The 23,783-nt window shown below is 44.5% G+C and overlaps 1 protein-coding gene across 3 annotated transcripts in view; it reads left to right on the top strand.

Moving 5' to 3' along the window:
• The first annotated feature begins 3,372 nt into the window (after window positions 1-3,372).
• Window positions 3,373-23,783, top strand: part of PSMF1 (proteasome inhibitor subunit 1) — a 29,571-nt gene continuing 9,160 nt past the window's right edge. The window contains exons 1-5 of one of the 3 annotated variants that reach the window (XM_037497662.2): window positions 3,373-3,563; window positions 6,302-6,448; window positions 12,532-12,684; window positions 14,107-14,189; window positions 17,134-17,319. In XM_037497662.2, coding sequence (XP_037353559.1) covers window positions 6,320-6,448; window positions 12,532-12,684; window positions 14,107-14,189; window positions 17,134-17,319 — 551 coding nt within the window. In that variant the 5' untranslated portion in view covers window positions 3,373-3,563; window positions 6,302-6,319. Of the gene's footprint in view, window positions 3,564-6,152; window positions 6,449-12,531; window positions 12,685-14,106; window positions 14,190-17,133; window positions 17,320-23,783 lie in introns of those variants that run through there. The other 2 variants (XM_037497675.2, XM_037497670.2) reach the window with 2 other exon arrangements.

The raw sequence follows: 23,783 nt of genomic DNA on the forward strand, positions 1-23,783 counted from the left end.
TATAAACCCTGTTTGACAATTTGATAAGTCATTGGCCCAAAACTGCACAGAGAATCAGCAACAAGGCTCAAATGTAAACAAAGAGGCCCGACTGCAAGACCTGGACACTTTCTACACATTCATTCATTTATTCATTAATTCAATAAATATTTATTGGGCATTTCCTGTGTCTGCCAAGCGCTGTTCCAGGTTCTAGAAGTAGAGCAGTGAACCAGACAGACACAAATCCCTATGCTCACCAAGCTGACGCTCCAATTAGGGGAGCAAAACTTCTGGTCCTTCAGGTGAGGCTGGTCTCCCATCCCACCTACCCGGCCGACTGTGGGGCTTCACAGCTGGAACTGGGAGGGTGCGGGTGCAAGAGGGGAAAGGATCAGGACAAATCTATGAAAGGACAGACACAGGAATGCCTGCTGAAGGAAGAGGGGAACGTGGGGAAGAGAATGGCCTCAGAAAGGAGCAGAGCAGACCCTCAGTGCCCACCCCCCAAGCCCCGGGGTCAGTTATACCCAGAGGTAAAAGCAGGTATTTCCATGTGTGAAGACTCTGACTGCACTGAAGACAGAGTCTGCTGGAGGGCTGCCAGCCTAGGGCTCCCCTGTATCTCTGGGTAGAAAGAGTCAGGATAAGGGAGAGGATCATCTCATCCTGCTTGGATGCCCTGCGCGGGCATTTGGGTGAGCCTAGCGCCCTCTTGTGGTCTCCATTGTCCCTGCATAGACCCTCCCAGAGTCCCAGTGGTTGGCGGGACCGCCAGGCCTAGACCATCTCTGTCCCCAGCTTGGACACTTTTCCCTATTCCCAGCCTTTTCTGCCTCCTTCCAAACGCTGAAAAACTCAGTTATACCTTTCTCACCTGTTCATCTATAGGCCTCAGAACACAGAACTTGGGCACAGCAATCCCCTGGGATGCTATCGGCGGGGCACAGGCAGTGGTGAAGTGTGTAGGTCCACCATCTGGTTCAAATCCTGAGTTTGTCACTAGGAGCAATTGTACATCCCAGGTGCGCTTACTTTTTTCATTTTAAAAATGAGGGTCATAGTAGTTCTACCTTTAAATAGTTATGGGAATTAAATGAAATAATACTCATTGGCTAATTTATATGGTAAAGCCCTAATACTGTCCCTGTTCTCCTCTCCCCATACACCTTCTATGTTCCTCCCCTGCATTCAGGGGCCTGAAGTCTGACATTTTCCAGAATGACTTGCCAGCAGGGTTCAGACAAGATTCAGTCAGTGGGAGGCAGCAAAGGCACATTATTGCTTCTCCAACAGAGTCTGGAATCTAGAGTTTCAGATTCACTTTTGCTGCTACCTCTGCAGGTTATTCCTGATGCTACCTCAGGACAGGAGGGAATTATGGCCACTGTTGGAGCTTTTCCTGACTTTCCTGAAACTCCCAAACTCTGAAAGCAAGAGGCGGTTTTCCCTGGTTTTTACATTTCAACCAATCGAGTGGTTTTTCCAGCAGCCAATTTTTCATATTATATTCCTCCCTGCTGGATGTGGAGCAACTAAGGCTCTCATTCACTGTTCATGGCAGTATAAAATGATGCAGCCATCTTGAAATCCATTTGGCAGTTTCTTATAAAAATATGCTACTACCCTTTGACCAACAGTCCCACTCCAAGAATTTGCCCATGACAATGGCCACACCAAGACTGGTACAGTAACACTCCTCACAATAACCCAGAAACTGGAAATAATATCCAAATGTCCTTGGATAAGGGGATGGTTAGACTGTGGTACATCCATACAATGGAATATTACTCAGAAATGAAAAGGAAAAAGCTGATATATACAACAACATGGATGGATCTCAGGCAAGATGATGAGTGAAAACCTGGCACAAAAGAGTATGTATTGGGCCTCCCCGGTGGCGCAGCAGTTGAGCGCTGGGTTGCAAAGCCTCTGGGTTGCAAAGCTGCAGCCTCTGCAGCGCCAGTTCGGTGGCCTCCCCGGTGGCGCAGCAGTTGAGCGCTGGGTTGCAGAGCCTCTGGGTTGCAAAGCTGCAGCCTCTGCAGCGCCAGTTCGGTCCCCGGCTGCTCCCCAGCCACTGGAGGAGGGTCCCACATGGCGTGCAGACCTCTCCTGCCGCTCGCTGCTCCCCTCAGTGGTGTACTTCAGTCCTTCTGCCTGTTCTGCTCCCCGCTCTGGCTCGGTGAATTCTCTCACCCTCCCGTGCTTCTGACTGTACCCAGCGCTTGTATAAATAAATAAATAAATAAATAAATCTTAAAAAAAAAAAGAGTATGTATTTTATGTGTCAGCGATGGAGGATGCCAGTCCCTATATAAGAAAGAAATTGCCAATCAGTTGTGAGGAGTGATGTGATCAACAGCCTCCAGCTGCAGCTCCTTTGGGATAATGCTGAGGCCAAGCTCTTCACAGCAGCCCACTTGGTAACTGGGCACAGAGGGGGTAAATGACAAATGCTTGGCCATTCCTGCCCAATTTGGGACTTGATGGGAAGTCCTTGCACTGGGGTCCCCTATTGGGCTGATTGAGAATTTTTCAGAACCAGTGAAGACTGAGTCTCCTTCTATCCAACCCCCATTTCTCCCCACTTCTCTTGGTATGAAATTCCTCCCCATTGACTCCTGTTCCTGTCCCTTTCTCTTCCACAACACTTACTTGCAATAATTGCTCTAACACTGCTTATTTTATTCTGTTTCCCAGGACTCCCATCCTGCTCAGATATTTCATTTATACGAAATTTTAATAGAAGCAAAATTAATCTATCAAAACAGAAAGCAGATCAGGAGTTGCTTGGACCAGAGGGCAAACAAGCCAGTCACAAAAAGACACACCATGCTCTTTACTCATGAGGCACCTAAAGTAGTCAAATCCTTAGAAGCAGAAGATAAAATGGTGACTGCCAGGGATGCGAGTAGGAAGGAAGGGGGAGTTATTGTTTAATGGGTACAGAATTTCAGTTTTTCAAGACTTACCTTGCAAAGAGCCCTGGATAGAGATGGTGGTGATGATTGTACAACCATATGAATATTCTTAACACTACTGAACTGTACATTTTAAGATGGTTAAATTTTGTTGTGCTTATATTACCACAATAAACAAATATTAAAACAAATAGAGTTATATTAAAATTACACTTAAAAAAAAGTCATCTCTTTTGGGTGACAAAGATGTTAGGCATCCCGCTGACAAGGGGGATTGGAAGTCTTGGGTTCCAGTTAGTACTGAATAGTATTAATCATGGAAGGCATCCTGAAGGAGGTGAGGTGGTTGGGCTGATGCCAAAGAAGAGTTCCAGTGGTGAATGATTCCACCTTAGTGACTATCTGGGTCCCGCCCCTCAACTCACTTCTTCATGGTCTCCAAGGAGATAGGAAGCTTGGAATACCCATATTGCTGTCACTTGGCAACCAGGAACTGGTGGCTGCAGCCCCTGCCATGTTCTTTCCATCATCCTGGGCCCTCGTCTCTGGCATGGGCTCTCTGCTGCCCAAGCAACGGGGGCCCAGCTAGGAAAACACCTTCCATCTACTTTCTTCTCAGCCACTCACAGGTCTCACAGAGAAGACTGAGACTTGTTGATGGAGGTAAGTCCATAGAAAGTTATAGATGGACCAGGCACAGGACATAGGCAACCTCCAGTCCCAAGGGATCCTGACATTTGTTCCCATCCATAGAGGATTCTGGGGTCGAGGGTAGAGGTAACACAGTATTGGTGCTCTGGGGGTTCATAGCCTCGTGCAAGAGACAGATCTCACCTTGTTCTTTCAACACAGAGACAGCGGGGCCTACCCTGTGCTGGCTGTGAGTCCACCGATTTGCAAAGGCACTTTAGGGAGAGCGTTAGGCGTAGCAGATGCTGCAGAGTGCCCCACTCATTCCTTAGCAGCCACCTCTAAGCACCAGAGGCTACTTTCTCTAAGCTCTGCAGCTCTTTGCCTGAGACTTTTTCATGCTCACAGAAGTAGTCTTCAACCTGTGGCAGACAAAGAACAAATGGGGGAAAAAGTACCCAAGTTTCCCTCACTTGCCCTCAATCAGGACAATTCTGAGACACGCTCTACATTGCCTTCCAGAGTTGCTGGATAGGACTAAGCTCCGGGTGCCCAGATCAGTCAGTTGATCATGTAACACTGTCTTCCCTTCTTTGCCTCACTACCCCACTCTCTTACTGCTATTTTCTGGAATCAGCTCCCAAATAAACCACTCAAATCCTTGTCTCAAGCTGTGTCTCAGGGAACACAAGCTTGAGCAATGGAATGATGGTGTATAACAGAAAAGTAGTGCTCTGTGCCAGTCTAGCTATAACCAACTGTATGCAAAGCAATGGTGAGCCAAGAGGGTGCTGAGGGAGCCGTGGGTCCAAGTGCAGGAAATGAAGGTGTGTATTGTCTGTAAAAAATCTAAATAGTATAAACTGAACAAAAACCAGTCTGCTTTTTATTATCACTATGACCCAGCCATTCCAATCAATTTTAGTGATAAAATTCTCCTCCTGCAAATCTGGTAGTTCTTGCTACCTAATGTCTAACCTTTGTCATCCTACCTATGCCAAATGCACTGAGAAGAAAGTAGGTAGAGAAGGGTAAGGGAAGGTCTCGCTTGGGAGGCAGCATCAATCCTCTAATCACATATTAGCTACATTTCCCATCTCTGTGTCTTTGCACATGCTATTCCCTTTAACTAGTTCCTCAGTGCACTCCCAATCTCCTGTTAAGGTTCAGTGCAGTTGGAAATACCTTCCTCCAAGAAGCCCTCTCTGACTTCCAGCCTGAATTCAATGCCTCCTCTGGACTTGCAGAAACCTCCAAGGGCTTCTCAGTTATGGCAGACTTTTTAAAAAATAATTTATTCTCTTACATCTTTGTTAATTTTGAATAGTATTGATTTCTCCCCTCTGGTGTAGTCCTTGGAGTTCTCCCACCACCACCGTGGCACCGGTGATCCATCACCACAGTCTATTGTGCTCTTCCATCCCCTGTTTTGACCCCTCCTCTGCTGGATTGTGGCAGTTTTCATACTGTGTTACCTTGTAATTTTTTTGCCACTAGAAGGTGAGCTCACAGAGACAGGGAACGCAGCATGTTCATTTGGGCCTGGCTCACAGTAGGTACTTAGGAATGGGGCTGCCACACTGGACAGGCACCTTTGTGCAGTGCACAGCCTGCATCACCATGCATGGCAACCCACTTTGGAAACTTAATGAATGATTGAATGAATGAACTGATGGGATTTTCAATAACAGAGCAAGTGAAAGCAGGAATTTCCATAAATACAGAATTTCTATTTACAGACTATAGAACATACTTTAAGGAGATAGCAATGCAGTAGCAGAGAGGTGCAGAGTTTGGTGCAGAGGTGCAGACATCCAAGTGAGAGATGATGATGGGGTACACCAGGGGACTGAATGGGATGAGGAAACTGAGTTTATTTAAATGAAACAGTAAGTGGATTTCAGTGAACTTGTTGAAGGAATAAAAGGTGGTAAAAATCATGAAAGCAACAAGCAAATAAGTGATTCAAATTTGGTAGTGGGTCAGGAGTACCAGCTCTAAAATTAGCACCTATCTTCTTGAAGGAAATGGTTTTAATTCTCTGAGTTGGCTTTGGTCATCCGCAAAATGGGGATGCTAATGGAGGATAGTTAATAGAGTTGTTGGCAGAGACGTGAAGGTTTTGCACACTATAAACATTTAATAAATGTTGGCTGGATGTGTCATCATGGTCTAATTTACCTGTCTGTGCCTCATTTTACTCATCTGTAAGAGGAGACTACCACTAATACCAGCTTTATAAGGTTGGGTGGTAAGTTATAAACAAATGAATAAAGCATTCAGAATAATGTGGCACATAGTAAGCACTGCCAAACATGCCCACTAAAACTATGGATATATTTCAGTCATATTTCTAACCTTTACCCCGGCCTAACGATCCCCACCCCATTTTGCAGATGGGAGAGAAGTCAGGGACTCGAGCAAAGCGGCCTCTCCTCCAGGACCCAACACCCAGAGCGTAGCGGTCCCGCCTGCTACCCTGGCCGACGGGGCGTCCCTCCGTGAAGCCCGCGCTCCCGGAGGCCCGGATCCAACCGCGCGCGACCTGACGGAACCTTTTAACATTGCTCCGAGTTTCCAGCCGGGCGCACTCGCGGAAGTGCTCCGGGGCTTCGCGCTACTTCCGGAAGCCGCGCCCCGCCCCGCCCCCTCGGTATCTCCATTTTGGCCGCAGGTGGAGACGCAGCTTGGATAAGCCGAGCCGCAGTGTCAGCTGGACTTCGAGGGCCGAGGAGGCTCACCGCCCTCGTCTCCCATTTTCCTTCCCCCAGCAGAAGCCGTGAGCGCGCATGGCGGGCCTGGAGGTACTGTTCGCGTCGGCGGCGCCCGGCATCACCTGCGCGCAGGACGCGCTCGTCTGCTTCCTGCACTGGGAGGTGGTGACGCACGGCTACTACGGCTTGGGCGCCGGCGACCAGGTACGCCACGGGGCCGGCCTGAGGCCGGGGTGGAGGGAGAAGGTGTCTTCTGCGCAAACCCGGGGGGCCAGAAGTCAGACTTGGGGGTTCGTGACACCATTGGTATAGCCTGCGGGTCAAGGAGGACCCTGCGATCCCAGCGCCCTTCATCCACGCCGCTGGCAAGCCCTGTCCTGCGTGGACAGAAACTCCTCCCTTCGGCGTAGTCTGGAGGATTTACAGGCCAGAATTCTGTGGTTCTGGCACCGACACCGGGTTGTAACTCCCCGGAGTACTCCTTACTTACCTGAATTCCACTGAGTTCCATCCCATACATTTGGGGGGTGGAGGGGTGGATTGTACTCAATACTGCCAGATATCTGGATCCAGGCACACTTTAGGGGTCAGTTTTGACCTACTCAGCCGCAACCCAGGGCCCTTTCTTCACTCCCATAGAGCTCACACACACTTGCCTTACCGAAAGGCCCACTGCAGTCCACACGCTGCTGTCATGCCCAGCGCAGGCTCTGGAAACCACCTCCTCTCTCACACACGTAAACATTCACCTTGAGTATTAGGATCCAGTACGGTTTTCTTCCCAGCAGGACCAGCCCCTCCTGCTCTTCCATTCTCAGGCTCTGCCCCTTACAGCTGGACATTGGTTGTCATCTCTTCAGAACCCCGGGATTACTGGACCCAGTTCACCCACTAATTCGCATTCTCCTGTCTTCCTTTCCCCTTCCCTGCGCCTCTCACATACACATCTGCCTCCTGGGAGACTTGGACTTGGCCCCCTTAGTACCCTTTCATTTCCTATTTACTGTCTTCACATGCACACTCTTGCACACTCAGGACTCCAAGCCTGCCCCTCACTATCCTTGCTCATAGAACCTAGAGCAGTTCTGAGGAGCAGGGCACCTCACCCTTTGTAGCTTACAGTGAGATTGTAACTTTCCTCTCATTTGTAGCTACTTCAGTCCTCCAAGTCCCTAATGCTTTTTGCTTCTCAGATACATAATCTTCATTTGCCTTTTCTGACACAGTTTTAGGGATTCCTCCTCGGACATAGTTCGTACATTCTGAGCTCTTAGTGCCAGGTAACCCTTCTCCCAGGTGCCCCCATTCCTCTGTCCCTTAGAACTGAGGACCAAGACCACCACATGCCCTCACGCTTCACCCCCGCCACCAAGAATTGCCATGGATTTCTGGCTCTTTTTTTCCCTCAGACTTCAAATACCTCACTGGGAACCCATATACACACTTAGCATCCCCCACTCCCTCCTTGAAGCTCACACATGTCATCCTTCATGTAGACTCTGGCACTAGAGATGAGAGTACAAAAGAAGGATTTGCCTTTTTCACACACACCTAGAAACATATCTTCCTCGCAAACACACCTGTCTTCGGCCTTTCTGTTCACCCTAAACTTCTTTCCACTTACCTTGCCTTTAAACATTTCAGACTTTGGGACCAGGTAGATGGAGCCCTCACTCACAAGTGCCAGGCTTTCCCTTTCAGTGCATTGTCTCCCCAGCAGAAACCTTTACTCTCTTCACTTGCCTCAATCTAAGAGCTCTTTCAGTTTCCCCAGTCATTGCAACTTTTTTAGGAAGTTCTCCTAGGGATCTGTGGTGTAGGGTGGTGCAGGGGACAGTGAGATTGGAGGGAGGAGTAAGACTCCCCATGGGTCCTCAGGTTCCCCATCACTTGCCCTGTCCTTCAGATCTAACACGTCTACCCTGCTCTTTGCAGCTCATGTGCCTCACTATTCCCAGCCAGCTGCTTGTACTCTGATGCAGAATTAGAACCTCCCCCGCCCCAACCCCAGAACAGAGGACCTGCTTGACTTCTCACCATCCCACAGATACCAATTGTCACCTCGGGCCTCCTAGCTAATCTCATCCCCTTGCCTTATACTCTGGGCCCCCAAATTTTCAGGTGAAATGTGCAGAAAGAATACCATCTCATTTTAATACTGGCTTTAAAAAATAAATCAGAGATCCTTCACTGATTCACTGATTCCCAGAGGTCCATCTAAGTCCACTCGGCCCATGGTGCCATGTGTTGGTTCTTGCAGGCCAGGAAAAAATGCTGGCTCTACTCATATTAGGGGAGGCCAGGAAGAATGGGGGAGAGGGGTTGGAAGGCATTCCCTGGCTGTCCACCCCAGTGCTAAATCATGCATGCCCTCTGCAGAGCAGCTGGGGTTTGTATTGCACACTAGAGTGTGGTTTATTTTTGCTTCTCGCTGCCTTTTCTCCTTAAGTGCCTCTGGGGCTCAGGTTGCTCTTGTCCTCCTCTCACTTCTGCCGAGTCTCCTTTCTTTGGCTCGAGGCCTTTTGGAAAGGCAGCTTTCCTAAGAGTCAATCGTCTAGTCTGAGGCTCACAGACTCAGATGAGAACAGTAGTGTTTGTCAAACTTAGAGGATATGGCAAGGCAGACCTCTCCTGTCTCACCTGCTGCTCCTCTCAGCAGTGTACTTAGATCAGTCTGCCTGTTCTGTTCCCCACTCTGTCTCTGGTGGATCCTCTCACCCCCCGCATCTCTGGCCTGTACTCCAGCTCTTGTATGCATAAATAAATAAATCTTAAAAAAAAAAACCTCAGAGGATGTATGTATTTCCTCTCCAGCCACCTGCTTCCCACTCTTTTGAGGGTGATAAGAAAAACAAGAACGTCCTAAAAGTGTTTACTTGGTCCGTCCCAAAAGTGCTTACTTGGTCATTTAATATGTTAACAAATAGAAAGCTAAATTTTCTACGTGCCTTCTTGGTTTTGTCTCCTCTGGCACAGGGGAATTGTGTGTGACATTTGATTGGAAGAGCAATGAAGCCTTTGGTTTCAGTAAAAATCCAACATTTGAAATTGAATTTCTTTCTTCAAGTCAGCACCACTCTGCTAGAACTTTACAGCTCGGACAAGTGGTTTAAGGGGGCAAGGGAATGGAGATGACTATACACTTCAGTTAGAGAATTGTGGTTTCTGTTGTGGGACTCTAATGATTATGAATGAAAGGGGGGAAATACCCAGGGTGAGCTATTTGAGTTTCTTTGGGTGTACTTCAGCACAGAGGCACTGGGATGAAGTGAGTGGCCATTCAAGCATCCTTCCAGCTCTAGGGTTTTGCCTAAGGGGACAACTCTCTTGACTTCTTAGGGCCATTCTGCTGGACCTGCCTGGCACAAATCTTTAGCCATAGCTCTGGCAACCAGGAGCTCTGAACACTAAGCTCTGCACCTCACTGTGACCTTGAGTAGTCCTCGGCCCCTCTGAGCCCTTAGGTTTCTTAGCAGAGGGAGTTAAAGTACACAATCATGCTTTTTGGCTGTTTTCCAGTCATAGCTTTCTGGGAAGCCCGATAGCTGATGTCAGGGCCCAGAGGGCAGTTGAATGCCATGTCTGGCCTGCTATCGTCAGGGCCAGCCCTTCTCCATCCCGCCAGTATTCCCCGTATCAAGGCGACCCTTGGACGGGGGTGTGTTGTTCCACTCAGCGAGAGGCATTGCCTTCACCTGATCCCGGGATTCTCTCTTGCTCTGGGAGCCAGAGGTTTTGGAGTAATGACCAAACTATCTGTATTCCAAGAAAAAATTCTGGTGGGTTGAATGATCTACACGGAGAATATACATATAAACTCAAAGGTCCCTGACAGAACAAAAACAAAAAAAAAATCATATTGTCATATTGGCTTCCAAAGTGAACCTTAAATCCAAACACTAAACATGTCACAGGACATATGTTGTGGGTGAGAGAACTGTTTCTCTTTGATTTGTTTTTTTAGTTTCACTTTTGTTTTTGTCACTCTCGTTTCTCTGCTTCAGGCCTGTGGGTTCCTTTGTCATCCAGACAGGCTTTAAGATATGCCAGTTGTGTGTTGTAAGCACTTGATTTTCATTTGGGATGGCTCCCCGCATTGGAGTCCTGAGCCCCAGGGGTGATGAAAGAGAAGAGGCCTGCAGTTCTCCATCATGGCCTCCTATTGTCCATGGTGTGTTAAAGTCTGTTTTACTTGTCCTCCGTCTTCTGCTGCTGTTCTTCACCTTTAGTGGCACTCTGTCCTGCTGTATTCTTATGAATACAGAGCTTCCCAGTACAGTTAATCTGTACTTAGCTGTATAAATATATATCCACAAAAATATAGATTTTTTTGTGGGGGAGGGGGTTGCTTTTTAAATTTCACATAAATGTACCGAACTGTAAGACTCACTCTTCTTAACTTTTGTCATATTTTTTACTTTTAAATTTAGTGCTACAATTAGATCTAGTTTGTTCCTTCTAACTGCTGCATGGTATTCCACCAGGGGCATATTTTGTATTTTCTCTCCACTTCAGTGTCCGGCTAGTTACAGTGAAGTTCCTTGTCATTTCCTTACGTCTCTGTGCCAGGGGTTCTTGCAGGAGTGAAGGTTTAGGTCATGGGGTATCACCTCACCTACTTGCACTAGTTTCTGCCAGATTGCCCTCCAGAGAGTTGTGCGGTTGTGACTGGCCACCAGAAGTGCCCAAAGGTCCCCATCCTCTGCCACACAAACACCTGCCACTAGAAAAATGAATAGGATACCTGGTAACTCATTACTTCAACCTGTGCTTCTCGGATTGCTAGTAACCCTGTATGAAATGTTAGCTACTCTTTTGCTTCTTCATATCTTTTCCCCATTTTCCAAGTGGCTTCCCAATTTTTATTGTTCATTTTCCAAGTATTCCTTTTATGCGCTATTCATTCTTTTTCATTTGAAGTTGTGGCACATATCCTAGCCTGTGGCTGTAGTGTCTATTGTTAAACAGCTTTAAATTGTGAATAGTTTCAAAAACTGCACTTTTTTCTTTTTTGGACCTTGGCTTAAGATCTTTCTCCTGCTGAAAATTTCACTATAGAAATAGTTTGAGAACTGTTTCTCAAATTTAATGTGTAAACGTCTTAGGATTATTTAAAAGAAAAGAAAGGAGAACATCACGACTCATAGTAATGTATTTTTATACTCACACAATTGGCAAAATTCAAATGTTGGACACAGCAATGTTGCTGACCACAGGGAACAAGAAGAATGTTCGCACACTGCTGATGGAAGCATAAATCAGTACCTCTTTGGAAAATAGTTTGATTTATCTTATAAATTAAAAGCCCTTTCCCCAGATAGTATATAAATTCATCCACGTGTGCTAAATGTGTATTGGAATGTTTATAGCAGCATTGTTTCTAATAGCAAAACACATGAATTGGAGCCAATCCAGATACCCATAAACCAGCATATGTGTTACTTGCAGCATATTCCTACAGTGGAACACTATGCAGCTGTGAACTGTAGCAGTGGATATTATATAGTGAATCACCTATGACTGACTGACATACATTGATATAAATAAATCTCAAAAAGCAGTATCAAATGAAATAGGCAAGCAGTAAAATGATGCCATTATTATAAAATGAAAAAACATTTAAGATAATATATTTTTAGGGTTGTGTGTATAGTAATACAACTATAAGGAAGTAAAGAAATTTTTAAATACAGAGTACTGGTTACCCTTGAAGGGAGGAGGGAGATTCCTTGAGGGTAAACTACTCAAAGCTTTAGCCCTATTGTTGATGTTCTCTTTCTTAAGCTGGTGGTAGACACATTTTATAATTCTTTTGTACCTAGTACAAATACTGCATTTTTATGTGTCTATGAAGATTATTCATATTTACTGTTAACCCACTACAGTAGTCAGGAAGGGGGTGTATTAGAGTCTGTGCTTGTAGTCAGCACACTACTGATCCTGAGCAGAACTGCCCTAGAATTTCACAGAATTCCTTGAAATGATTGGCCTTATTCTTGCCAAGGTGACAGGAAAGAGGTGATTATTAAAGGCTGCAGATTCTTCACAGGTTCCAGTACTGTGTCATAAAGGCAGTCAGGGCTGAGGGAGGAGCACTAGATAGAGCGTTGTGTCAGAGAGTAGAACCCCAGCCACTAACTTGCTGCATGGCCTTGGACCTTTTACTTCTCCTGACCTCCACACCCTTGCCTATGAAATGAGGGAGTGGGATTAGATTATTCACTATGAGGTTTTTTATAGGTCTTTGTTCTGTGGCTAATGATCTTCTCAATCCGGTGTCTTTTCAGCCAGGGCCTAATGATAAGAAATCAGAACTTCTGCCTGCCAATTGGAACAGCAATAAAGACCTGTATGCCCTCCGCTATGAGTCTAAGGATGGGTCCAGAAAACTCCTCGTGAAGGCCGTCACCGTGGAGAATAGCATGATCATCAACATGCTGGTGAGTCTGGAACACAGAGGGGTTGTTGGTGCGAGTGGACATGGGGGATGACGTTTTGAAACCCAGTTAACAGTATGAAGCCAGGGTCCTAAATGGGAGACCCTTACCCAGTGATCCTACTTCTGGAACTTTATCATGAGACAAGAATCCTAAATATAGAAAAGCTTTGTGCTCAAAAATGTTCCCCACTGGTATTTAAAAGGTGCATTTGCCCTCACAGGAGAATGGTAAGTAAATTAGGGGCAATCCATTCAGTGACAACATGGCACAAAAAGCTTATTGTTGCCTCAAGGGGCTGATTTCAGTTCTTCAAGTAAGTCTAGCTCTGTGCTGCCTTGGAACCTGTGTGCTTTGTTTCCTGCGCTGGGGTGCGCCTTCATCCACGGTGACTGCCTCGTGTGCATTCACATCCTCACATCCTCCACCGTTCCTTTTGTCTGGCTCACTTCCTCTCATTTTTCACGTATTCAAAAAGTTCTCACCTGCCGGAAAAATCTAAATTATGCCTCTCTACACCATCATTTTCCTGCCGGGTACTTGCCACAGTTTGTAATTATGTACTTATTTCTGCTTTGGTAATGTTTGTATTTCGCCTGGTCTGTAAGCACCAGTTTGTCCTGACTGTCTCTATATGTTCATTTAAAAGCATCGTGCAGCCTGTATTGTCCTGCGCCTTACTTTTTTTCACCCAGTATGTTTTGGGGGTCTTTGTATGGGAATGCTTATAGCTCTACATACTCACTTTAACTGCTGTCTAATATTCCATAATGCCATAATTTGTTTATACCTTTTACTTTTGATAAACATTTACATCTTGTGTCAGACAGGGTTCAGAGTCATAAACAACAAAATCCCCTCAGGTTAATGATAAACCCAACGAACTGGGATAGCTCATAGAATTGTTGAAAAGAACCAGAAAAACAGGTCAAGACTGGGGCTTCCAGGACAGCACCCCAAACCATGCCATGGAAACCAGTACTGCTGTTGCTACCCCGAGGCATCAAATATTGGCCGGGACAGCGGCCTTGTTGCCCCTTATCATGATCTATTGACGTTGTTGCCCCTGCTATCTCCACTACTGCTCTCAGCGAGGTCCTGCCCTTTGCGGGCCTGCTTTCTGCGTGACAGTTGTGAGTCCCTCTGGCACTTGGATTCCAGGCCTGTGCCCAAGCTGTGAAAAACGCCTGGGAAGTAGGTTTTCTGGGGTCTGCCTGGGAAAGGCTATATTCCTAACTAAGAGAAGCCTCCACGCATTAGACAGGTATTTCATATGTTACAAACAGCCCTTATGTGTCTTTGTGCATATATCAAATATTTCTTTAGGTTGGACGTTAGTTTCTCTTCTCCTCCCACTCCCACCCTACCACATAATCATTAGCCCAGAAATAGCCTGTCTCTCGTTTTCTTTTTCAATTTTTCTAGGAATATGGCTCACAGCAAGTGTCAGACTTGACCCTGAACTTGGATGATTATATTGATTCAGAACACCTGGCTGACTTCCACAGGTACTTCTAAATGATGGCTTTTCCCCGGGGAAAAAGAAGAGAAAACCAATGGCCAGATATAAGGATGGGATGGAGGGGTCCAGAGGAAGGTTTACAAAGGATCTTTAACTCCTGGGCATAATCTCCTCTCGGTTCTCTTTATCATGCCGAGAATGTATATAGTCAGAGTATTGCATTCAAAAGGTACTTAATGTTTTTCCCCCCATGATTGTAATAAAGTTATCTGATATAAATTAGATCCATTTATTTCTGCTTTATTCCATTTTAGGGACTTTCCCTCATCCTCATTGACTTTTCAAGTTTAGAAAGGAATCTGTTATCTCTATAAATTCACAGCCACCAGAACTGCCTAGAAATCCTTTTATGTTTAAATCTGTCTAGTCAGCAATTACCATTTTGAACCTAGTCCAATCCTCTCAGGCTTCCAAACCACCTACTTCCATCATGTCTCTACTATCTCTCTATGTCTCTGTCCCGCTTCCACACAGCCTCTCTATGTGGATATATCCTGACTTCCTCTTCTGCTCACTATACTCTGCTTGATTTCCCACACAGCCATTACACCAGCCTTTTTAAGATATAGATAAGATCATGGATAAAATCCTTGCTTGACATCTCTTAGGAAAGAAGGGAAGGATATTTAGAATCTAGTAAATGTTCTTTGCCAAGTTGAAGTTCCCCTCGATTCCAGGATTGCTGAGAGTTTTTGTCATGAATGGTTTTATCATCTTAGATTTTCTCCAGTGCTTTTTTCTGCATCAGTTGGATATGATCATGGTTTTTCTTATTAGTATGGTCAGGATTTGTGAGTATTGAATCAGCCTTGCAGATCTATAATAAATCTATGATATACAATTCTTTTAGTGTATGTTTTATATTGTTTGTTGTTCAATTTAATAGTTTATTAAGAATTTTTTGGGCCTCCCCTGGTGGCGCAGTGGTTGAGTGTTGGGCTGCGAAACTGCCTGCAGCCTCTGCAGCGCGGGTTCGATCCCAGCCACTGGGAGGGTCCCACATGGCGCAACAGACCTCTCCTGCTGCGCCCACTGCTCCCCTCAGCAATGTATTTCGTCAGTCTGCCTGTTCTGTTCCCCGCTCTGGCTCTGGTGAATTCTCTCACCCTCCCATGCTTCTGACTGTAACCAGTGCTTTTATAAATAAATAAATAAATCTTTAAAAAAAAATTTTTTTTTTTTTGCTTAAGTTCATGGGAAATACTGATTTTCTTTTTGTACTCTCTTTGTCTAGTTTCGATATCAGGGTAATACTGGCCTTCTAAAATGAATTGGGAAATGTTTCCTTCTGGAAGTGACTCTAAACTGGCGTTAATTCTTACTTAAATGTTCGAATTTGCCACTGAAATCATCCAGACCTAGAGATTTCTTTTTTGGAGGTTGCATAACTGAATTTGACTACTTTATTTTTTTTTATTTTTTTTTTTTTAAAGAGGCATGTATTATTTATTTGTTTGTTTGTTTGTTTGTTTATACATGCACTGGGTACAGTCAGAAGCGCAGGAGGGTGAGAGAATTCACCAGAGCCAGAGCGGGGAGCAGAGCAGGCAGAAGGACCGAAGTACACTGCTGAGGGGAGCAGCGGGCAGCAGGAGAGGTCTGCGCGCCATGTGGGACCCTCCTCCGGTGGCCAGGGAGCAGCCGGGGATCGAACCGATTGAACCGGCGCCGCAGAGGCCGTGGGCAGCTTCGCAACCCAGCGCTCAACCGCTGTGCCACCAGGGAGGCCTGAATTTGACTACTTTAATAGAACTATTCAGATTATCTATTTCATTTTGACTAAGTTGTTACTATTTTGTTGGTGTTCCGAGTTGTTGAATTAAGTTATTTCTAAGTATTCTCTTATCTGTTCAGATGCTATCGATCTGATGTAATGTCCCACTTCATTCCTGATAACTGGAGACTTCTTTTCTTTATGTTTGACAATCTTGCTAAGAGTTTATCAGTTTTATTCATTTTCTAGAACTTTAGTTAGCTTTATTGTTTTCCTGTTTGTCTGATTGATGTCTGTTCTTTATTACTTCTTCTGCTTGCTTTGGGTTTAATTTGCTCTTTTTTTCTAAGTTCTTGAGGTTATACTTTTGATTATCTTTTTCATTATAATTATTTAGTGTAACAGCGTGTCCTCTTAACACTGCTTTAGCTGTACCCCACATATTTCAATGTGTTGTTTTTTAAATTTTAGTCAATGTTTTGTATTTTTTCCAAAACTTCCTCTATGATCCATGGATTATCTGAAATTCTGTTGCTTAATTTCTGCATATTTAGAGACTTCCTTTCTTTTTTTGATATTAGCGTTACTCCACATGGTCAGAGAACATATTCTGTATGACTTCAGTTCTTTTACTTTTGTGAGCTTTACTTTTTGACCCAATATATGGCTTATCTTAAAACACCAGAACTCTGGAGTCCTGCTTATTCTCTGTTTCCTCACATTGTTCTCAGAAGCAGAGAAGAGAGGTCTAGACTAGCTTTCCGAGGACCCCTGAGATAGACCTTGAGCCCCCAGAGCCCAGCCTACCTGGATTAAGAACGTGGTTTGTCTTCCCATGGACCCTTTGCCTCCCATGACACATGTGATGACACACAATGAGATTGAGGGAAGGGTGGGGTAGGGTAGGTGCAGAGGAGTATCCAGTCCAGGCCCTGTGCCCCTCCACCCTCACCTCTTTCTAATGGGGTGGTAAATGAGGAGGGGCAACTCAGATGCCTAAGAAGCTTAGGCCCAAATCTCGGAGACAGTGTCGGGCTGTTGCCCCCCTCATCCAGGTCCGCCGGACGGGCCGTTCCCACCCTGGCAAACGATCCAGGCGCAATGCCAAGAGTTACCAGGGTCGCCGCCGCCATTACTGCCGCCGCCACCGTCAAAATAAAATATACAGGGTTGCCAACCAGGTGCAAGAAGTTGACACCTCATCTGCTTCCTACAGGACCTATAAGAACAGTGAGGAACTGAGGTCTCGTATCGTGTCTGGAATCATCACACCTATCCATGAGCACTGGGACAAGGCTAGTGTAAGCAGTCCCCAGCGGGAGTTTCCCCCTGCTACTGCCAGAGAGGTGGACCCACTCCGGATTCCCCCACGGCACCCACACACCAGCCGACAACCTCCCTGGTGAGTACAAAGCCCCCAATGGGCAGCCCATACTTGTGCAAGAGGACTCCAGCCATTAGCATCCTGCCCCTTGACCCTCTTTCTGGTCCCCATATGTCTTCCACAGAATGGTCAGGGTCTTGGTATGTGGATATATGTAGAGAATGGAGACGTAAGTGAAGCACTGAGTTCTTGTACAGATAATGCTATGCAGCATTATAAGGTTGCCTGCCTCTTTCCAGAGACCACACAGAGCCCTTCAGTCTGCCCAGGAGTCAGTGCCTCTGGGGCTTGTTTTCAGTAATCCACGTATTTCAGTTTGTTGTTTTTTAATTTTTATTCAGTGTTTTGTATTTTTTCCAAAACTTCCTCTATGATCCATGGATTATCTGAAATTCTGTTGCTTGATTTCTGCATATTTAGAGACTTCCTTTCGTTTATTGATATTAGTGTTACTCCAGTCAGTTCCTAAACTCTACGGCTGTGCAGGGTCCCTGACCAGACTTTCAGGGAAAATGCAGAAGTGCAGAAGTACTTTCCCAGAGGTTATGTAGTCCCAGAGTCTTGCCTGTTTCATTTCATTGTAGTCCCTGACTTTGACAGCTTCAGAACTTTACCAAAACAGCAAAGGGTATGAGCAAGTCATGCCTAAGATCTTTGCAGATAAGGATGGCAGCATTTAAAACTGGAAAATTCTGCTCTGAGGGAAGAGATGAGGACTAATCAGAGTCTCTGAGATGGCATTTCCTAGTTGGGACGCCAGAGTGTGTTAGTAAAGGTGAGGTTTGGTTTGCTTGGGGCCATAGTAAGCACTCATTGTTGACTGCTGCTGTTTTATTCTGTTTTGCAACTATAATCCTTTAGTTGGGTGTTTTGTTTTCTTTTTAGTAATTATTACAAGTAATAATTGGCAGTTTTTTTTAAGATTTATTTATTTATGCATACAAGAGCTGGGGTACAGGCCAGAGATGCAGGGGGTGATTGGATTCACCAGAGACAGAGTGGGGAACAGAACAGGCAGACTGACTGAAATACACTGCTGAGGGGAGCAGCGGGCGAGACAGGAGAGGTCTGCTTCGCCATGGGGGTTGCTCTCTGGCTGGCCAGGGATTGAACTCGTGCTGCAGAGGCTGCAAATTGCTTCATAGTGTGGTGCTTAACCCCTTGCGCCACCAGGGAGGCCCTAATTGGCAATTTTTTGGGGCAGTCCTGTGGGAAGAATGAGACTAATAAAAAATGGTTGAAAGGGCCTCCCCTGGTGGCGCAGCGGTTGAACGCTGGGCTGTGAAGCTGCCCACAGCCTCTGCAGCGCCTGTTATATCCCCGGCCACCGGGGATGGTGCCACATGGCTTACAGACCTCTCCTGCCACCCGCAGCTCCCTTCAGCAGTGTATTTCGTCACTCTGCCTGTTCCGTTTCTGGCTCTGGTGAATTCTCTCACTCTCCCTGCTTCTGACTGTAACCTAGTGCTTGTATAAATAAATAAATAAATCTTTAAAAAAAAAAAATGGTTGAAAGGTTGGAAACAGCTTGTCTGACCTAACCTTCTTAATTTCCAGACCAGAACAGCGGTAAGATGACCTGCCTAAGGTCACTGGCCACTAATAAGAGGCAAAACCTGGGACCTGGATGGGTGTTCTCACTCCCAGCATAGTGCTCTGCCTGTGTTGTGACCAGAATTTGGTGGCAAGCATAAGCCCTGGATAGCAATCAATGTGTTAACCTTACAAAGAGTAATTCCTAGCTCTCTCAGACTTGCTGCACATTTCAGAAACAAATATTTTGTGAAATCTCCTTTATTCTCTTGCAGTGAAATTCATATAGATAATCTAACTCACCAAATGCATAAATTCAACAGGATTTGGTGTCAAGTCCTAACTATAATAGAAATATAAAGAGAGTGATTGACAGTAAGGTACTATGTGCGTCACCATGCAGCAGCCTGAGCATCATTACACAGGACAGCATTGCCAGGACCGCTGTACTGAATTACCTTGAATTCATCGATAACAAAAGCTGGCACGTGCAGATGCTGTGTATCAACAGCTCAGATTCCACAGACTGTATTGCTATTACTAATGTGACTTTTCTGAAATGGTCAACAGTTCTTGGAAGAATGGCAAAAAAAATTAGTAGATGGGCAGTACTTCCAGAATTATATCATAGTTAACATTCCTGGAGAAATTTGTTTGTATTAAAATAGTATAAAAGTATACTTTGGGGCCTTACCGGTAGCGCAGCGGGTTGAGCACAGCTCTATGAAGCTGTCCGCAGCCTCCATGGCGCCAGTTCGATTCCCGGCCGGCCAGGGAGAATCCCACGTGGCGAGGCAGACCTCTCCCGTCGCACCCGCTGCTCCCCTCAGCAGTGCTTTCGGTCCGTCTGCCTGTTCTGCTACCTGCTCTGTATCTGGTGAATCCTCTCATCCTCCTATGGCACTGGCCTGTACCCCAGCTCTTGTATAAATAAAAATAAATCTTAAAAAAAAAAAAAAGTATAGTTTGTGTTCATATATAAAATGGTCTTAAAGACAAATGACTTATGTAGATTTTACACCTCGGTGAATCTAAAAAGACTTTAAAGTGTGGGATGGAGGCCATTCTACCATCAGCTGTGGAACATGCAGCATCTCTGGTCTCTGCCTGTAAATGCCATGAGGACCCGCCAACCACTGTGACAATAAAGAAGCCTTAGGGCTTCCATGATGGCATGTGGAGGTTGCGCAGTCCTAACTGGGAATCAGAGCTGGAGTCAATAATTGTGCAGACGAAAAATCCTAGCTTTGGAATAACTGGAAGAATTAGAAAACTGCCACATTGCAACTTGCACCAACATAATGTAGATAACTACAATCTGTTGATGGTGCTAAAATTATTGGGGAACTCTGTAATGAATGTGTCAGCTGACAACATCTGAACCCATAGATCAATCTTAGTACTAAAAGTTGGACTGCCAGGCTTTGTCTTCTTCTCTGACTAATATGACTAGTAAGTGAATCTAGCTCTAACTCCCAGTTTAAAAGAAGCATGAAGAATAGAAGAACAAGTTAAAAAGCTATGTGAGAATACATGTGTCTAGGCAGAACTGGAAAATAAAAAAAATTTATGTGGTAAAGTAACCTTGTTTTTTCCTTCAAGTAAATGAGTGGTATTGGAAAGAAAAATGAAAGGAGGAAGACTTAAAAAATCGAGCCAAATCCACTAAATACAATATTGGGCTTTAGATCTTGATGCAAACTAATTCTGAAAATCACTAATTCGACAAATTCAGCTAATTTGACAAATCGGGGAAATTTGAATGTGGACCAGGTATTAGGTAACATTAGGGGTATTACTGCGTAAGGATAAACATCTAAAACAAGGGAATAAAATTGAGAGTCAGGAAAAAACCATACATTCTAGGGCAGTTGATTTCAACAAGGGTGCAAGACATTTCAGTGGAGAAACAATACAGTTTTCCATCATTATCCAGAAGTAGAACATTCCTATAAAACCTTTCATAAACCTAAATGACAGAAAGCAAAGAAGCAATTTCATTAATTTACATGGAAAAAATTTTGAGTATTCCCAGACCCAAAATGTAACCTACCAAATCATCCTAAATAACACATAAAACTAGTAAAAGAAAAAACAAGAAAAAGCAGGAATGCAGGAATACACAACCGAATTGTATAAAGTAGTTCCTATGGGGGGAAGGCTATTTATGTAAAGGGTGCTTGTTGGCTCTGACAGCTCGCTACAAAACTGCAACCGAATGCTCTTTTCACTTTTTTCCTTTTGTTGAAAAAGCAAAAATCTTCGTGTTTATTTCAGTTAGCAAGAACTGAGATGTTGGTCAGTCATACAGCGGGGCCACTTAGGTGTGAGAGTATTACCCAGAGGGGATGTTAGGCAGTTCTGCTTAGGTCCAGGACCTTTATGATCGTTGTTTCTGAGTGTGGGAGCACATACTGAGTGTGGGAGCAACTGCCACTTCTCCACCATCCACATTTTGATTGCTGAACCAAGTGCTTTCATTTGTGGTTGTTCATCTTCCAGACAACCCTCCAAGATGATCAGTGGCATCCCCACTCCACAGGGGTAGGCAACAGTGGATGAGGGAGGTAGCTTAAGTCCCCAGCTTAAGTATACTGGCATACTGGGAGGGTATCAGAGGGTGCTGAAAGGGTGAAGCCTGGGATTTACTGCTTTGTGAATCTGACTCAGAAGTTTATTTCCTCACTGCACCTTTCAGTTCTAGTTCATGTAATAGTCAACCTATGTGCAGGTTCAGTTTAGTGAGTGTACCCTGATTATGGAGAAAAATCTTTTCCCCTCCCTCCCCATGAGGTTTTTCTCAAGCAGACCTGCCTCCCAGGACTAGGACTTGGAATTGTATGAGATAGAGAGGAGGCAGAGTGTTTAGGAGGCTTTTTTGTCAGCCACTAGTGAGTTGAAAACCTATCAGGTCTTCCCACTGCAGTCACCTGCCTCCTCCTCCAGCACACTCCTTGCCAGTCCCCTTCCTCCGCACAGATGACTAATGACACCAATTCATTATTACAGTGCGAGCGCGCGCACACACACATACCCATGTTGCTGAGCAACCAGGCACTCGCACTTTTTACCTTTTTGTTTCTCCTTGAAATGCTTGATTTGGGGGTGGGGCCTTAGGACAGGAAGAAGGGAAAGAGCACACCACAGCTGAGCCAGCTGACTGCGGCAGGGTGCAATTACCTGGTCACTGAACACCCTTGGCTTGTGCTCAGAGTAGGAAATAGCAGCCTCCGCCCCTTCCCTGGAGGACACCTCTTGCCTTCTACACCCCATCTTGCCTACCCCACAGCTGGAAACCTCCAAATGCAAACCAGTGTGGGGGTGTCTAACCCAGTGCATAGAGACACTAACTTCCCTAAATGTGTGGTGACATATGTCCAAGGTCTGGTGATTTCATGCCGGGTGTCCCTCGATGAGGAGTAGAGATGGACATTCCATTGTGCTAGAGGATTGGGAATAAAACATGGATCTGTCTTAATCCAGAGAACTGTAGGAGAGAATTACTGAAAACAACCCAAATTTAAGGGAATTTTTTTCTTATCTAAGCCTAACTTTTTTTGTTTTCATTAAAAGTTCTAACTCATTTCCCTTTGCTCCAGCTGTCCACAGCCAGACTGTGCTCCAAATCCTGATCCCAGTTTTGAAAAACCAGTTTTCCCTGTGCTTAACCATCATCACTAAAAATAAATCCTGGGCTATGAAGCTCTTAGTTAAGACATTCCAAATTCATTTTCAAAGCATGTCTTTTTAGTATTTCCAGTATTTTGGTGTCTGCATCCTTTTAAACTTTCATAAAGTGATAAGCCTATTTTTTTAGTATCTGATACTTTGTTGATAGGCTGTTGTTTGCCTAACCTCCTTGTGGTATTTCAAGCATGATCAGTTTTTCATTTTGAATAGTACAATTGTGAACTCATCTGTATATATATTTTTTTCTTTTACTTCTCTGAGTAATATTTTCGAGGCTTATAGTCGCAACATTTTTGATCTTAGAACCCTCTTGTACTCTCAGTTATTAAAACCCCGAAGACCTCCTGTTTTATGTCTATCAATATTGAATATTGGAAATTACAAGTGGAATTTTTAAAATATGTATTTCTTCATTTGAATATAACAATAATAAACCCATTTATATTAATTCTATAAATAACTATTTTTTATGAAAATTACTATATTTTCCCAAACAATAAAATTCAGTGAGAGGAATGACTTATGGTTGCAGATCTAAATAACTGGCTTAGGAGACAACTAGATTCTCTTCTCTGTCTCTGTATTTATCTCCAGGCAATGATGTTTTTGTTAAAGCCTTACACAGAGTCTTAGAAAAAAAGAGTAGCTTAATAGCCTTTTCCATAAGTGTGGATATTCTTTGCCTTACACCAAAATGTGGCAAGTGATAGTTTCTTTAAGGGTTAGTTGCAGTGTGGAATCTGAATCCATATCAGTTAATTTTATGTACATTATTACATTAAATCCCCAGGTCTTTCATGTCCTTTGATGGATCTTTTACCCATGCATAATGTTAGATGAGCATGTATTTGTCATTTGGAAAATATTGGTTCACTGAGAGAGGCAGATCTGCTAGACATTGACATTTTATTACACAGTATCAAAAAAAAAAAACATTCATTAGTATTATGGTCTCATCAGCATCAGTACTGGGAAGCCATCAAATTAGCGATGAATAGAAATTTCCAAATTGCTAATTTTCACTTGAAAACTTGAATTTTTTTATTGGCAGCATACACTCTCAGTTGTTTTCCTTCAAATAACAGTCTTACATTATTTTGAGAAAATGTCTACTATGAAGCCAAATCTGAATAACCATGGTTTGTCCATCAGTCATTCTTACAAGTTAAAGTGGTTTTCTGTGAGAAAATGGCTAGTTCAAAATTACTTTTCTTTGAGAGAACTGTTGGCTGAGGACCTCTCTCTCAGCTCCTTAGACC

This window comes from Talpa occidentalis, unplaced genomic scaffold (assembly GCF_014898055.3).
Source record: "Talpa occidentalis isolate TD23 unplaced genomic scaffold, MPIMG_talOcc4v2.1 talOcc4.10, whole genome shotgun sequence".
Taxonomy (NCBI): Eukaryota; Metazoa; Chordata; class Mammalia; order Eulipotyphla; family Talpidae; genus Talpa; species Talpa occidentalis.